At 41.2% G+C, this 18,396-nt stretch overlaps 1 protein-coding gene across 1 annotated transcript in view; it reads left to right on the plus strand.

Annotated features, from left to right (window-relative positions):
* The first annotated feature begins 1,752 nt into the window (after positions 1-1,752).
* The window catches only part of LOC134582362 (deubiquitinase DESI2-like), a 75,569-nt gene continuing 58,925 nt past the window's right edge, over positions 1,753-18,396 (plus strand). Inside the window, exon 1 of the mRNA XM_063438938.1 lies at positions 1,753-2,643. Coding sequence (XP_063295008.1) covers positions 2,605-2,643 — 39 coding nt within the window. The 5' untranslated portion in view covers positions 1,753-2,604. The remainder of the gene's footprint in view (positions 2,644-18,396) is intronic.

Genomic DNA, 18,396 nt, shown 5'->3' on the forward strand with positions numbered 1-18,396 from the left:
CTGTGAGGAAGTGAACTCCGGTCGCTTCCTCCCAGCAGTTGTGAACGGAATCCGCACCGAAGTAGAGCAGCCTACAGTAACTATTGCAGCTCCTGCCTTTGATCTGTACATGACCGGCCTGATCCCCCTGGATCACTGCTAGATATCCATAGAGCAGAAGAAGCCTCCCCATTAAACAAATAATACAAACAGCCCAGACACAGTCCCCACAAACACACCACCACTGACAATCCACATACACACACATAACCCCACAAGCAGCCCCACACATACACACACAATGTGACATATCAACCACACTATTCCACAAGCAGCTCCCATACACAGCCCACATTCATAGGTATCATACACAAACCCCAAAACTACTTATGGACATGTACAATATAATAGCCCACATATGCACAAATACAATGCTACAAAGCAACCGGAGCACCCATAAATAACACAAGCAGAATACAGCAATATAGACACCTCCATTTAAAAACAATAGGACCGACACGCCAAGGGACCTCAAGATCTTGTTTTGGCACAGTACTAGGAAAAGGTTGGATATCCCTGTCCTAAGCTTTAGCTAATACACACACACTATATAAATGGAAGTCTAATTCAGTTTAATTCAGTTATTTCATGAGATCTGTGGTTAATTTTGTGACATGATGAATTACAAATGAAGCATTTCAGAGAAACAAGTCTGGCACACTCATCTGCTAAGTACAATTACAGAGCCAAATTATTTATCTCTGTATTCAATTACAGAGCTGTATTTTTATGGGCTGAGATTACAAGAACAATAAGGTTTTATCATGTTCCATCACATATGTTAATCAAGGTACAAGTCCTGATTTTTTTTGTTCCTATTATTAAATCGCAGCTTTCAGAGAGGGCGCCCGAATGAAATAGGGTTCTTCTCTCATTCAGGCATTTTGCTTGCAGAACTACAACAAAATATAAAACTAAATAAAAAAGGTGGTATTAAAAACCTGCTTAACCCCTTAAGGACCAAACGTCTGGAATAAAAGGGAATCATGACGTGTCAGACACGTCATGTGTCCTTAAGGGGTTAAAAAGGTAGCAATATTTTTCTCAAGTTGCTATTAACCCTCTGAATGTGACAGCAATGAGCAATGCACGCATTACTATGGGGTTTACTCACTTAACTGTGGATTGTGCTTGAGCCAACAAAGCTTGAAAAATTTAAATTCAGAAAAAAAAAAAAAACATGGACGTTTTACAAATTCGTCCTACAATAAAACTAAATGTGTAATCCTGAAATCAAATTTTTGCCCCAACGATGAGATTTATTAATTAGTTTAGATATTGTAATATTGTACATAATTATGTGCTTCCAATAAATAAAATGAGTCTGTTCCCGGCACACAATTTATCTTGTAATGTGTTATAGACAGATTCGCACTGTGATGTGTTGCTTCTCGGTCTCACACTGTAGGGGGTTAACAGCCTTAGAATTCTAGCTGTAGAATCCTGAAGAGAGATTGTAACTCGTTAGGGAATTCCTTGTGTTTGAGCTTTAAAAGACAAGGGAACTCTCCGCCATGCTCTGTGAATGGGTCACATGCAGTATTCATGATTCGGTCTCTGGAGAACTGAAGATGCTGTATGATGTAACTGTCCTCCCATCAGCTCCCATTCACATCTGCTAGGCAGCAGCAGGCATTGAGCCATTGCTCCACCTACTGTTTAGATGAGGTCATCTTATCGCTGTAGGTTTTTTTTTTTTATGAATACTACACAGACTGCACTGTATCAGCACCAGGGTCAAACAGCTCTTGTAGCAAACAGCATCCCCTGAAGTGTGCGTGGAACGTCGTTCTCACAGATAAATATGATCACCCCCAGCCTTCTTTTTTACGTGCTATAACATCAGTGATTATTTTCTTTCTTTCCTTCCTTTTTAATATATATATATTTTCTTTAAATTAACGGATTTCATATATTTATTGATAAGCTGCTATTCCTGAGGAGAAATGACGGGACACTGGGTCATACAAGATGTGGACATCCAGACATACGAACAAGGAAGAAGTCACAGGGAATGTCATCTGAATCAATGATTTTGCTCTTCAACATAAGCAGAAACCGTAATCAAAATCTATGCACGAGAGACGTGGAGGCAGTTATCTGCTACACAAGACTAAAGAGACAGACTGCCGAGCATTTGTGACTACTGCCTGTGCATGGCGTGGGAATTTCGAGAGAAGACAGCGTGTCTTGGCCACTAAGCTCACCTTAAACCCTGTAGAGGTCACTGGAGTATCTTCGGTCCTTACAGCCCCCCAGATTCCCTAGCTGTCTGCATCGGCAAACTCATTTTGTTAAAACTTCTCCTATACTTATTCTGGAGCACAGGATTTTGGTTTTATAGAAATACCCAGCCCTTAATCGGTGATCATATCTATATACACTCATGCGCTGCAGCGTAAGAAAGAAACCTATATTCCTAATTACTTTGGCTAAAAGGAACCCGGACGATTTGGCCCAGACACCCTAGAATGAAAACATTGCTGTATCCAGGAGATCATTTCAGTATTGACCACAAGGGGTTTACACGCCTTTGATAGCCACAAGGAGCAGCCAAGATTTACAATGGCCAATGAACCAGTTATACTAAATGTGTATGATATGGTAAGTGTTGCATGCTGTCATCGTTCCTTAATGTGATAAGCGATGCTACATTTTCGAATCTCTCTTGTGTGACTAGAGGCGTGGATAATTCTGCACCTCGTTCTTGGATAGCATTCTTCTGTCTGCTGTTCAGATAGCTTCGTCTCGCTCTCACTTTGCTGCCTGGAGAGGATTCTCAAAGTGCAGTAATAAAAGCCTTTGAAAGCTTCTTCCAGTGCACTAGATTTAAAGCATTTTAAAGAGATCCATCTAAACACATCTCAAAACGGAATGCACCTGTCATGGTTGATTATATGTTTCTTACCTGTTCTACGTTACATTTTGTGTTTATTGTGTATTAATATTGTTTTTGTATTTTATTGTACCCTATTGTATCAATGCAATGTGAACCCAGGACATACTTGAAAACGAGAGAAATCTCAATGTATCCTTCCTGGTAAAATATTTTATAAATAAATAAATCCATTCATTTAAATTTGCAATATATATATGGGAAATCAATCACAAGACCATGGCTTGTAATGTAAGATGTCAACAGTGTCATTTCTTAATGGCTTACCAGTTATAAATCAGGATTTTAAACCATGCTCATATTAATATATTAATGATCTTGGTCTAAATAGGCCCCCAATACAATGTCAAACACATTCTTTGTGGAGCCTCTTTGCAACAAACAAGCTAAAATGTTTGTGCATATCATGTGATGTACATGGTTTAGTGAAAACCTATAACATGAAGAATGTAGGACATCCCATCAACCATCACAAGTAGCTACATCCGTTGCCCAAAAGTCACTAATGTGATGGCTCTGTCATAAATGAAAAAAAAAATGTTTTCAGCACTTACGGAGTGTTTCATCAAGTGCAAAGTTTCAAAAATTAGAAAATGATTTATTTAAATTACATGTGAATTTATCAAGCCTTTAATAGTCTTATATCTACTGCTATACGTTTTACATTTGGAGTATTCTTTTGAATTTGAGATGCTTTTAGTGCTTATTAGGCCTTACTCAGAACTTCACCAGACCACCACCCATATTAAAGAATGTATTCACAGAAAGGAGAGTTGGGTTGAGATATACCATAGAAAAAAAAATGTATACACTGGACTTTAAATCAGAATAAAGTCAACTAAAATCCAGGAAACAGCTAATTTGGGAGATTTTAAGAGATTTCCATGCTGCGTACACTAGCAGTTTCTCAGAGTTGATTAACTATAAAATAACGGCCAAATGGAGTTTGGAGATTATTGCCAGAATAGCATTTCTGTTTCTAAGTTGAATTAACAAGGTTTTTTGGGATATAAAGACAAACCAAATGTGGCTTTTGGAGAGATCACAAGGAACGAATCTTTATACTGCATAAATTCTACATGCACCTCAAACGTTCATGAAGTTTCAGATTAGAAATGTAAGGCAGTAAAGTCCTATTATTGCCCAACTGTTGTATTTTGAGATCATTTCTCTATCAGTCACAGATACCTTTGGCATTTGTTGAGATCTTGATGTTGATCCACTTTTAATAAAGACCAAATGTGTTCAAAACTACACTGGACTGTTACCCAGCCACCAGACAGCTTAACTGTAAAAATACTCCAACTCCGGTATTTGTCAGGTTGGAATCTCAGGTTAGTGATAAAGATCTCTCTCTCTCTCTGTCAGTGCCTTGCAAAATGCATGTGCAAGAAGATTGTTAGCATACTTGGTTGTGCTAGATTAAATATGATCTCTTCCTTGTTCTTAGCTTTTGCCTCCTTTTCAATAGTTTGAATTCCTTGGCGTTCTATATTCTTTTCTTGATAGCCTATGTATATATATATATATATATATATATATATATATATATATATATATATATATATATATATATCCTTTATGACCTAATTCATTCCTTGTCTAATCATGGTTTTGACTGATCCTTCCACACCATGTTAAAGTGATCAGCTTTAGATCCAGTGGCATTGTGAGCCTCAAGTCCACTATGATGACTTTACAAGAATTCTACTATCTTGTGCTGTTGGTCCAGTACCTGGACACCACCCACACCATGACAAGGTAACAGGGTAGAGGGTGAAGTTGCAATGACCACAAGTTGGCCAGAAAAGCTCAGAGCTCCAGCTGTGATAACTAGTATAATTTCAAACAAGAGACACCTTTATTCAAACGGAGAACTCTAAATTTGCTATCTTTCGCTTGTTTTGCCCCGCGCATGCGGCCTATAATTTCCATCCACAGCGGGATGGCTTTGGGATGATGGTACTGAACTTACACATTTGCATTTACCGAGCATCAATAGATAGGCTGGGCTTCATGTGCTGTTTGAAAACAGACTGATGCCAGGGGCTGGCACCCAAAGACTCATTGCACTTTAACCACTACATTGAGCTGCAGTGGTTATGGTGCACTACATAACAATCATGCCATATCTGATCTTGAAAGAAACCTCTAAAACAAAGTCATGGTCAAACCCACAGAATTCCGGAATTTTCTCAATTAAGGGCTAAATTACATTACTGCAGATAAGTAATATTGACAGTTTATCAGCTCCTAATAAGGGTTTTATTGCTTTGCATCGATTTTAATCGAGGCATATCTTAAGTCGATAAAATATCAGTTTGGATATTTTATTTAAAATATCAGATTTGGCGATTCAATGCCATTATTTGTAGACATAATCCTTAATAAACAGATTTGAAAATTTTGATCGCAAAAAACTACTGATAAGAGCATTTTAAACTAATTTATCCGGTATCAACACTAGCGAGTAGAGTAAGAGAGAAGGATGTGTACCTGGGTAAACAGCAGACCATACTGCATAGCACGTACTTCTGGGCTGAATAGCTGAGCCAGCAGGAAGCTTTACAAATGTCATCATGGGTCAAAAGTAGTCATAATTGGAGATAGAGCTTGCTAAATGTCAGCCATAGGTTATAAATTGCTTCTTTTTTTTATTCACATACATTTTGTTTTATAACTCGCCTTGTATGCCTCAATGTCCAGGTACAGACAGGGCATGTCGTATAAATTTGTTTTAACCATGCTGGCCAATGCACACAAACAGTACTAGGGAAGAAAAGCCTGCACTTCTATGAAGTATGCATGCACGCTATTTCTGCGCATGCACGTATGGCACGCACGAGTATCATAGAGCGATGATGTCTGCATGAACACGGATGTGTAGCAAAGATAAGTGTATAAGCAAATCCTTTATGGCTTTTAACCCCTTAAGGACACATGACATGTGTGACATGTCATGATTCCCTTTTATTACAGAAGTTTGGTCCTTAAGGGGTTAAAGGAACGAGGGAACCAGAAACTCTGCTTTTTGGTAGCCCTGGTCATCTTTGAGCCACACTTTCAGGTTGCTTGAAATACACTTGTTAAATACTAGATAGAGGATGTAAATTGTGTAATATCCCAGGATCTTAGACTAGATTATTTGCAAAGATCCCAAATACAAAAATGTGATTTCCCCAGAATATTGAAAATAGCAATATAATTTCCTGGCTTTACATTCTGCCAAACATATATAGAGTATATATATATAGAGATAAGACGTTATATTGCTGGTTTTCAATATGTCTGAGAGAGCATATTTTATACAGATGTGTTATTGAGAATGTTGCAAAAAAAGCATTTAGTGTATATTTAGCTATAGTTCATCCTTCGAGTAGTAGATGTTTTAATGTTATAAATCAGGAGGAATATTCTTGCTTTGAATTCAACCTATAAATGTATTGTTTTCTAAACAAACAATAACCTTACAATGTAGATAACATTTGTTGCTGAACTACGAATTCCATTATGCTTAATCAGTCGTTACTGGTGTGCACACACAAAATAAAAATATTAATTTGGTTAGTCCAGCTGTGTAAGCCAGAGGTGCCCAAAAGAGAGATCCCCAGATCTTGTAGAACTACAACTCCCAGTATCCTTTGCATGCCTTTAGAATGCTTTAGAATGGCAAAGCATCATGGAAGCTGTAGGTTTATAACATATGGGTATCTTCCTTTGGGCATCCCTGTGTAAACTGTAAACCCCATCATTCTGAGCCAGCCAAGGGTTGATCATCCTGGTCTATGAATGATTATTTGGTGAGATGAAATGGAGAATGATGGTGTACAGTAATTTGTTGACTGCCCATTACTGGACTCAAATGAAGCCTACTCTTCTGTGTGGTCCCTGTTCATGGTTCTGAAGCAGCCTTTTCAGTTGTATGATCTATAGGTATTGTATTATAAACAGAGAGCTATTTAAGTTCTTAAAATAAAGGTATCTCTGGGTTGTTGGAATACAAGATTCTGCCATCAACTGCAATAAAAAGTAAGGAGAAAAAATAAGATGTAATAATGTATCCTGGCTCTCACGGGTTCCTCCTATGGCATACTTACCAGAATTACAATATGTAATATGATTTGTGTCTGAAAAGTGTTTCGACTGTTGCTGTATATTGTCATCCTTCTGATCAGAAAATTCTGGATGTCATAGGCAAGATTTGCATGCATTTTAAATTTGGGGTAGAGTTCAATTTTGGATTCTGTCTCTAAAAGAACATTATGGAACTGTAAGCAATAGCTATAAAAGTATTATAGGAATTTAAAGATTTGAACAATGAATAAAATCGAAACAATTTGAGATTTTTTACTCTTAAAAAATGGTGTTAAGGGGATTTGATATCATTATACAACACATACAGGGCCAATACAAGTAGCTCTATGGTGCTTTGTATTAATTGGACATTATATTTTCCATTAGGTCTCAAGTGAAGGATATATCACATACAGCAGTAATATGTTTTGTGTAAAGATTTGAAATGTATTATATAAGTAGATGGTTCTTTCAAATTGAGAAAATGCCTTCAAACATTCGTTAGGTTCTTTACAATTTAATGTTGCCTCCTTTAAGAGTAACATGACAGCAGGTAGGATGAATGAAAGATTGCACTTAATTATTTTGCTCACTCTAAATTAAGAAATCACAGTGGGGCCAGGGCCCGACAGGCATGCAGGCTGGCAGCTTTTCAAGTGAGCTCCACAGAGAAATCCTAATAATCGTTTAAATAAATGCAGTATCACAAATAAGAAAGATGACTAAAGTCACCTGCTACAAGGTGGAAGTTTGACGACTCAGTTTTACTCAAGTTTAAAGTTCGTGGAGCTGCCTGCGGCCTAGGTGGAAGAAACCACCAATCCCTCGCCATATGCTCGACAACTCTAGCGGTGAAATATGTCCTAGGTTCTCCTGTCCCCCTCCTTTGGATTGGTGGGGATTATCCCGGTCCCCACATCGAAGGCTGTTGGAAGTTTGAAAGACGGGCTGGTGATGTATATGAGTAACAACATGACAATACGGTCTTGTGGCACAATAACAGATCTACATCTAGAGGACATCATGACAAGATTCGACCGACTGTGTGAGAAGTTCTTGGCTCACTTGGCTCAGATATATCAACAAGCATCTCTGAAATAATACAGTAAGTGGAGATAAGCAACTGAGAGGTTTCGGACACCTTTGGTTCCCACACAGGGCAAACCCACCCCTTCCTACAACTCCATCCATAAGTTATACCCACCAGGAGATCTTACTACTTGCACTTCTCACACCCCAGGAGGTTTATAAATCGTCAAAGCCAAATATTAAAGTGCCGTAATTTACTCTCCAGGAGACATGAGTCAGACACTGCCAATGTCCGGGACTATGGCGGCTATGTACTGGCTCTCATTCAAGCTTGGGGCTGGCGTGCTGTGATGCTGGGTCTTTGTCATGGTTGCTGGGAGCAATCCAGGGTACTAGAAACATTTTCTATACCTTATCCAGTCTTGGCATAGGCTGACTGTTCTGCCAAGGAAGCTATTTGTCCGACAGTCCAGCTCTCGCTTGGTTTTTCATTTTAATATTTTTATGACCTGGATCTCTGCAGTGTTGTTTTGAGTTATCAGTTACATCTTATGTTTAATGTTACGCATATTATATTATTTTAATTTCATACTTATGTCTAACATGCGTTTGCACTATCTATCCTGTGCTTCGTAAATACCACTATACCTGCATCCTCTTGTAAGAATTATGATGACATGCTTATCATTGTAAACGCCTCATTATTTTAAAAACAAGTGGTTGCAATCTCTATACAAATAACTTTTTTTTACTTGTGCGGTTATATTTACTATATGTATATATAGTACTATGCTATCCCCACTCAATAAAAAAAATGATTGACAAAAAAAAAACAAATCGCAGTGTTATTAAGTTCAGTCTGGTCTGTTACACAGGTGTTATGGGAAAATTGTGCTGTCAATGGATCAAAATGTTCTGGAGAGCAAAAGTTAAGTGGTTAATGTATGTATCCAGTATCCCAAAATGATATTACTCTCCGAATATAGGAGTAATTGTTATTACAGCAACTGGATGAATACTTGCAAAAACATAATATTTAGGGATATCATTTTTAATTTTTGGGGTAATCGCTTCTGGATCCAAGGAGAAATCTGACAGCTATTCTGGGGTCAAGAAGGATTTTTTTCCCTAGTTTGTTGCAAAATTGGAAGCACCTCAGACAGTTTGTTGCCTTCTTCTTGAACAACAGCAAAAACAGATGTGAGTAAGCTGAACTTGATGGACAGTATGTAACGGAGTTCATTATAGCTTTTATTTTATATATTTTTTTTTAACTGAGAATAGGGTAGTTTAAATTAAGAGTAACATACACTCCAGCCCTTCTAGAGCAATGTAGGGAGGCTGGGTTGACTTCTTAATTATTAAATGTGTGTATGTATGTAATGTTTGTGTGTGTATGTGATTGTGTGTCTGTGATTGTATGTGTGTGGGTCTGTGATTATGTGTATCTCTGTGATTATGTGTGTAGGTCTGTGATTGTGTGTGTGGTTATGTGAGATTATGTCTTTGATTGTGCGTGTATGTATATATGTACTTGCGCACACACACCAGATATACACACACAGACATACATCTATTGTGTTACTGTGTATATAAATGTGTATGTGTTTTGGTAGATAGCTCCCTTATTTGGTGTCCTTAATTATTGCAATCCCGCATAAGGATAACAAATAAGGGATTTATCTACTAAACAACTGAAATTGAGAAAAGGGCTTTTTTAATTTTGACATTTTAGCTGCTTGGTAGATAATTCCCTGAATTGGTGCCCTCATGTGAGATTTCCATATTTATAGATACCAAATTAGGGTGCTGTTTAGCAGAGAGCTCCTTATTTGGTGTCCTTAAATATGGCAATCCCACATAAGGATAACAAATAGGGAGTTATCTGCTAAACAAAGATCGAAGTTAAGAGGTGTCAGCCAGCCCACAACAATAAATCTGGGTGGCTAATGTGAATTCTATGTAAATGTGTTGTCAGATGCCAGCATGCTGATGCTGGCATCAGACAGCCAATGGCAGCACATTACCCCTTAGCCTAGTGAAAAGTTTTAGTGCTCACCCACCTCCCACCCCACCCCCATTTTGACTGTGGTATCTTATGTGGCCCCCCCCCTATATATTGTTCCTAGAGTCACCACTATGTCTGCATGTGTGTCAATGTGTATATGTGTGTCTATATATATCTATGTGTGTGTGTGTATGTGTATATGTGTATTTGCATGTGTATATGTGCATACATCTCAAAATCTCACCAACCTACACACAAATACCTACACACAAATACACTCATGCATTTTAACGTCAACACTACATACAAACCCCAGCGGGGGGGGGGGGGGGGGGGGAGGGGTCAGGGGGGGAGGGGGGGGTGTAGAGTACGCCCCTGGCTTGCTTACATTTCCAACACACACAGACTTTACCGTTGCTACCTTTTTGATATATGCTTCTGTGAAGATAGTTCTTTTTTTATTAACTAAAATATGATGTAGCAGTTTGGTAACAACCTCACAGGTTTTTAGTAGCCCATTCACCTTTTATTGAGGAGAAAATGCAATATAAAATCCAAGATGAGCAGGATACACACCAGTGTCCAAATCTGGAGCGGGCCTGGTCAGTTCCTCAATTTTATAGTATGTATCAAATATCGCCACTGATGCAGAAAGCAGGGTGTCAAAATGAAGTCATATTTCAGGTAATCATTCCTTGTTAAGTTTTTTTTCACAAGCTGAAAGATTGGAACAGGTCTACCCCCTCTATCCGTTTTGGTGGACACTCACCTGTGTCCACTGTTTACTTTTTTTTTTCTGGCTTGCAATTACCATAATTAATCAGGGACAATGCCTAATTGTCTGTACAAGGTTGCTGGTAAAATTTAAACCAGTCTGGGTAATGGGAATCTGTCTGCATTACAGAGATAAAAAACTAAACTTCAACGGACATTATAGTCACTAGAACAATTACAGCTTATTATATTTGTTCTAGCCAGTATAGTCAGTCCCTGTATGGCCACTATATGTGCTTCCTGGGGCAGTCTTGCACACCGTGCAGCACTGCTATTCAGTGTCTCCACCCTCTGCATAATGACACTGAACTTTCCTCACAGAAATGCATTGATTCCGTGCATCTGTATGAGTGGACGCAGATTGGCCAGGATGGCGTTTGGCTCCGCCCCCGCCCATCTCCTTGGCTGACATCATCATAAGTGACAATCTCAGCCAATTCAATGCTTCCCTGTGTGAAATCATTGTGATTGGCTGAGATAATCACTTATGACGATGTCAGCCAAGGAGGCAGATCAGGGGCAAAACAAGCAGACTGGAATAAAAGAAGATTTTAATATGTAAGGGTAAAAGGGGGGGCCAGGCTGGCTAGGTAGTGTTTTTAACCCTATATATTTACCCTGTAAATATATTTAATTTAGTGTAAAAGTTGTGGTTTTGTTTTGTTGCTAAACTGTATTTATATTTACAATGACCTAATTTGTATCTTATCTGCTACCATTTGCCTGCACAGTGCTCTTTTTAATACAAACCATCTGTAGAGAAGTAACATCCTGCTCAGACTGTATTTCCTTACCTAATATTGTGCTGTCTGCAAAAACCTACACTTGATTTTCAGTTGTCCTTGCAAAGTCTTTTATATTCGACACGGCTGATTTAAAATTGATTTCAGCTATACTGTGTGCTAGCCAAACAATTCACTAATGAATAGGTTTGCAAATATAATAATGAAGACTTTACATGGCATCTGGTCCCAGCATCATATAAAGAGATATACCCACCATCTTCTGTAATCAGTCCTGTAATCAAAAGATTATCAGACAGACCAGGGTGGATGCTGGGATGCAGCGCCTTGCAGGCAATCATGGTACTTTTTTTTTGGGGGGGGAGCCGAATGCTAAGGAGCCGAATGCTAGGTTTATGTATATATTTTTTAAAATATATTTTTAGTATTTTTCAATAAATATACAAAAGTGTACAGAAGAGGGGGGGGGGGGGGGGGGGTAGCCATAAAATAAATATATTATAGCAGACAATCATACAGAGCAATAAAAGTAAAAACCACAAACTGGTATTAGCTGTAATACCTACCTAACATTACCACCAAGCATTATTAACTATAGAGGTGTAGAGTTGAGTGCTGCAGAATCCATGGGATAAGAAAAGAGGAGGAAGGAGAAGGGTAATGAGTGGGAAACCAGGTAAAGAGATTGTAACAGGAAAGGGTTGTCCTACTTCCGGCTGCCGTGCTGCACTTGCAAGATTCAGTTTGAGCCATGCGACAGCTTTGATGTCCTGGTTGACGTGCCGCTCCAATCGGGATGTATACCGCTAGCTTGGCCACCTCCAAGTCTGAGGGTGCATGGCCTGCCTTTGCTCCACTTGCAGAAAGTGTCTGCACATCAATGATCTTGCGAGGTTGCTGGATCACCATGGCAACCTTACGCCTCCTACAGGTATAAGTTATTTTATAGCAAAGTTTTGATAGGACATTTTAGTGGGACACATCATCTACCCTTCTCAAGTTACACCCCTCTATGTTATGTGGTGCAGGGTGATGATGCTGTCCAATAGCATTGGGGCTATCCTTATAAATACTTCCCTCTTTCTTTAGGATCATTGCCCTGTTGTGGTTTATTATTACTTGGCGCTTCTTGCTACTGCCCAGGCTTCATATTTATCATTCTGCTATTCTGTATCCTTGACCTCAGCTTGTTTAGTCATGTTTTGAGTACCTCTGGAATCCTTGACCTTGACTTGCATGCCTACTCTGTATTTAGAGCAGTGGTCCCCAACCCAGTCCTTGTGGACTGCCAACAGTCCAGGTTTTGGCAGTATCTCCATTTAAATATCTCCAAATTGCTGCTCGTGGAGCAGGGTTTGCTGCTTTAGGCTATGTATTGCCGCTTGTAGTTCTGCAATCTGTGTCGTGTGACTATTGGCGGTGCGTTCCACAGCTCCCAGCCTGGCTGTGATGAGTTTAAGATCATCTCTTAGCAGTGTCACATCTGCAGCTATCTTTCTATGGTGGTCTGCCATGAGTTCTCCTATAGCCTCCATAGTCACTGGGGTGGGTGCTTTCACAGGTGGCTGTGCCTGTACCAGCGCTTGTACCTGCATGGTCTTGGGCTGTGGGGGGTCCCCATCCTCTCCTTCAGAGGTCCCATCTGAAAAATCGGAGCACCCGCCATGCATGTGCGCTCCAGTTGCGGCCTGTGCTTGCCGCCATAGCACCCGATATCCATGCTTTGTCGGGGTTTTTCAGCTTTCGCTTTTTTTGGTTTTCGACCCATTGAGGTTGTGTGGGTCTCGAGGGGTATCTGGAGCGGATTTGGGTTGTGTTTGCTCGCTTGTATAAGGGCAGGGCCGGACTGGCCCACCGGGATACCGGGAAATTTCCCGGTGGGCCGTCGGCACCTCGGGCCGGGGAGACATGTGGATGTCCTGCATGGAGAGCTTGGATGGCGGCCGCAGGGGAAGCTCTTCTGGCGGCCGCTGGGGGAGCAGGCTGTTCTGTCTCTGCTCCCCCTCACTCGCGCGCTAGAAAGAGACCGGCGCCGGAATATGACGTCATATTCCGGCCCCGGTCTCATTAAGCTGCGCGCGAGGGAGGGGGAGCAGAGACAGAACAGCCTGCTCCCCCAGCGGCCGCCAGAAGAGCTTCCCCTGCGGCCGCAAGAAGAGCTTCCCCTGCGGCCGCAAGAAGAGCTTCAGGAAGGCTGGCTGGGCTGGAAGGTGAGCACAGGAGGGGTGGGGGGGGGAAGTAACAAAGGTCACAGGAAGGGGAGGGTGGGGGGGTAACAAAGAGCGGAGGGGGGGGTAACAAAGGGCACAGGAAGGGGAGGGTGGGGGGTAACAAAGAGCACAGGAGGGGAGGGGGGGTAACAAAGAGCACAGGGGGGGTAACAAAGGGCACATGAGGGGAGGGGGGGTAACAAAGGGCACAGGAGGGGAGGGGGGGTAACAAATGGCACAGGAGGGGAGGGGGGGTAACAAATGGCACAGGAGGGGAGGGGGCTAAGAGGTCACAGGAAGGGGAGGGTGGGGGGTAACAAAGGGCACAGGAGGGGAGGGGGGGTAACAAAGGGCACAGGAGGGGAGGGGGCTAAGAGGTCACAGGAAGGGGAGGGTGGGGGGTAACAAAGGGCACAGGAGGGGAGGGGGGGTAACAAAGGGCACAGGAGGGGAGGGGGCTAAGAGGTCACAGGAAGGGGAGGGGGGGTAACAAATGGCACAGGAGGGGAGGGGGCTAAGAGGTCACAGGAGGGGAGGGGGGGTAACAAAGGGCACAGGAGGGGAGGGGGCTAAGAGGTCACAGGAAGGGGAGAGGGGCCAAAAGATGAGCACAAAAGGGGCTGAAGAGGGTACAAGTCGGAAGGGGGGCTAAAGAGGGCACGGGATGGGGCTAAAGAGGGCACAGGAAGGGAGGTGGCTAAAGAGGGCACGGGAGGGGGCTAAAGAGGGCACAGGAAGGGAGGGTGCTACATAAGGGCACAGGAGGGGAAGGTGCTAAAAAGCACACAGGGGGCAAAAGAGGGCACAGAAGGGGAGGGGCACCTATCAGTCTGCCCACCCACCCACACAGGTAGCAACAAGTATGTATGTCAGTGGGAGTGTGTCTGTCTGTGTCATGCTGTGTGTGTTTCTGTGTCATGCTGTGTGTGTGTGTGTGTGTGTGTCATGCTGTGTCTGTGTCATGCTGTGTCTGTGTCATGCTGTGTGTGTGTCTGTCTGTGTCACGCTGTGTGTGTTTCTGTGTCATGCTGTGTGTGTGTCTGTCTGTGTCACGCTGTGTGTGTTTCTGTGTCATGCTGTGTGTGTGTGTGTGTGTCATGCTGTGTCTGTGTCTGTGTCATGCTGTGTGTGTCATGCTGTGTGTGTGTGTGTGTCTCTGTGTCACTGTGTGTCTGTATCATGGTGTGTGTGTGTGTCTGTCTGTGTCATGGTGTGTGTATGTCTGTCATGGTGTGTGTGCGTCAGTCTTAGTGTCTGTGTGTGTTTGTAAAAATAGTGTTTTACTCACTTTTTTTTTTCCAACGTCATGCTGGTCTCTGCCTTTATGACTGAGATCATCAAGCTTGATGATCTCAGCCAATCCGCACTGACACAGGAAGCGCCTCTAGTGACCGTCTGAGTGTCTGTCACTAGAGGTGTCACTAGGAAGCAATGTAAACACTGCCTTTTCTCTGAAAAGTCAGTGTTTACATTCAAAAGCCTGCAGGGACAGGCTATAGACACCAGAACCACTACATTAAGCTGTGTGTGTGTGTGCGCCTGCTAGTGAGTTTGCTTGCTTGCATGTGTGTGTGTGTCTGCTAGTGAGTGAGCTTGTATTTTTATGTCAATGAGCTTATGTATATTAGTGAAATTGTTTGTCTATGAGGCTGTGTATCAATGAGCTTGTGTGTGTCAGTGAGATTGTCTGTGTCTGCATGTGAGTATGCTTACTGTATAATTAAATGTTTTACTCTGAAAGGACCAATATATTATATTAGAAAAAGCTATATATATATATATATATATATATATATATAATTACTCAATCATCTGGGGTGGCAAGACATAGCCTTACATATTACATGCGACAATATATGGCGCAATGACTTATGGGGCTGGCATAGATTTTTTTCCCAGGGCTGCTTTGTATCCCCAGTCCGGCCCTGTATAAGGGGTTTGTTAGCTAAATTGTCGGGAACCCCCGCAACCATGCGACCGTCTGCTTTGACCGCTAAGCTCCGCCCCCTGGCAGTATCTCCATTTAAATAAAAAAGGTAAATACATAAATCCTAGATTGTTGGTGGTCCATGAGCACTGGGTTGGGGACCACTGATCTAGAAGACACGTTAAGCACGGCCGACCTAAGGTCCGGTATACATATCTCGCACTTTCGATCACTTCATTCTATTTATTCTCAGTGTGTAGGGGTCACCCCTTCCTGACACAGGAAACCTGGTCTCAGGCTTGAGGAGCAGAGCTATACATGCTACAGCGTTTGTCCCTTCTTCCATTATGCAATGGCTCTGTCAAGCAACCTCCAAGAATTCTTCTGCTACTCCTTTCTTCTCCCACAACATTCAGCCAATCAATTGAGGGAGTGCTAAATAGATAGGACTCGATGAAGGAAGAACAATGTATATGTCATTGAAAGGGGCATGTTTATATAGGAAAACACATAAGGAGGACAAAATATAACAACCAGTGACAGGACCTGGGACAGCTACCAATAACAGGTTTAATTAAATTACATCCACCCAGTGCCAGAATGTCTGAGCATTACTAACTCAATCAAAATGCCAGGCTGTACTGATAAATTATACTTACAAACAAAACAACTCCACAACATAAAACCGACAGTAACAGTGTTTACTGCAAAAAGCCTGAAGGTAATGATTCTACTCACCAGAACAAATACAATAAGCTGGTGACTATAGTGTCCCTTTAAACTTGTAGCCTTAGGACAAAAAAGAATAGCTAAGAAATATATGTACAGCTTTATGGCAAAGGAGATAACTCACACTATAGAAAGTTGATATATAAAAAAAAAGTCCTGTGCAAGCCTTATAGTGTGAAGCAACTAAATTCTGGTGTGTACCAGGAACTATCCCATGGTATGCTAGGGCACACAGAGCTCCCCCCCCCCCAAAAAAAAAATAACAACAAAAAGATAAATTTAAAAAAAAAAAAAAAAAAAAAAAATATATATATATATATATATATATATATAGGATAGATACACACCAATTATTTATCACATTGACAATCTACAACATACTTGGTGAGAGGAAGTGGGACAGAGAAAAAAACTACTTATGTCATAAACTCCTGTTGGTCAGTGGGATTATGGGAGAACATCAGACCCCCATAGACAGACTGAGAATCTCCAGTAAACTTGATGTGCAACCGTCAGTATTAGTAGTTGTTGTTGTTTTGTACTTTTAATGCATTATCCATATAATGCATTAAAGCATATGAGATAATTTTACCTTACTGTTTCCTTTCAAGGTAAACACAGCTCTCTTTCATTAAAGGACACACAATAAAAGGCTATACTTTACACATTAAAGGACCATTATAGTGCCCCCCCCCCCCCCCCACCCTCAGGGCCCCCCTCCCGCCGGGCTCTAGGGGGTGGGTTAAATCTTACCTGTTTTCCCCCGCCGGGCTCCCTCGGCGCTGGGACTCTCCTCCCTCTTCTGATGTCTCGGCTGAATGTGCATGCGCGGCAAGAGCCGCGCGCGCATTCAGCCAGTCTCATAGGAAAGCATTATCAATGCTTTCCTATGCACGCTGGCGTCTTCTCACTGTGAAAATCACAGTGAGAAGCGTGGAAGCGCCTCTAGCGGCTGTCAATGAGGCAGCCACTAGAGGCTGGATTAACCCATAGGTAAACATAGCAGTTTCTCTGAAACTGCTATGTTTACAGCAAAAAGGGTTAAACCTAGATGGGCCTGGCACCCAGACCACTTCATTAAGCTAAAGTGGTCTGGGTGCCTATAGTGGTCCTTTAATCAGAAACATAGATAAAGCAGTAGCATATTAGACTGCGATCCAGTAATTATACCTCTGAGTATCAAGTAGAAGAGGGGATTCCAGTAACATCATTTACAAAGCATTTTTAGCAATCCAACACGTGTATAAAACTGTTTTTCTTGTTGTTTTTTTAAATATCATGAAATCAAATATTCCCCAATAATAAAGCCGATTTGTGGTTGTTGAAAAAAGGTACCAGATTTTGTATCAGATTTCTCAAACCCTTTTTTCTTGGCAATAGCAAGACACAAGCATTTCTTGTTACAATTTGTAGCATACAAGATGGTTGCTATGGAATACAGTTATTTTGAATAAGATATCAATGTCTATTTTTAGTAAATTGGATTCTGTTGATGACTGTTCTGCTCCAGGGGTCTTCATACGTCAAAGTTGATGAGCAATACAAATATCAGAAACTGGGTACCTGAGCAACAACATATCAATATGAAAGAGTCTCGTAACAAAGTATTAATGTGTAACATAACACATCTGTCTCTCTTCATTCTTATGTCCATTCTAACTCGTTTTGAAAGACGTACACTATCTTTATTGAAATGTTTTATAGCGTAGGTGGCAATTTCATTCAAAAACAACAGATGTATTCATTCATTTATTTAATGCATACTTGCATTTAACTATATTAGCATCCAGACATTGAAACAGAATTAAAGGGACCCTATAGTGCCAAAAATAATAGTCATTATTCTGTCAACAACCCTAAGTTTAAAAATTTAAGTTAAATAATTATTACTCACATTGTCTCCAGTGCTGAAACTCCTCTTCTGCAATCTCCAGCTCCACCTTCAAAGTCATCAGAATGCATGCTGA

Source organism: Pelobates fuscus, chromosome 13 (genome assembly GCF_036172605.1).
Source record: "Pelobates fuscus isolate aPelFus1 chromosome 13, aPelFus1.pri, whole genome shotgun sequence".
Taxonomy (NCBI): domain Eukaryota; kingdom Metazoa; phylum Chordata; class Amphibia; order Anura; family Pelobatidae; genus Pelobates; species Pelobates fuscus.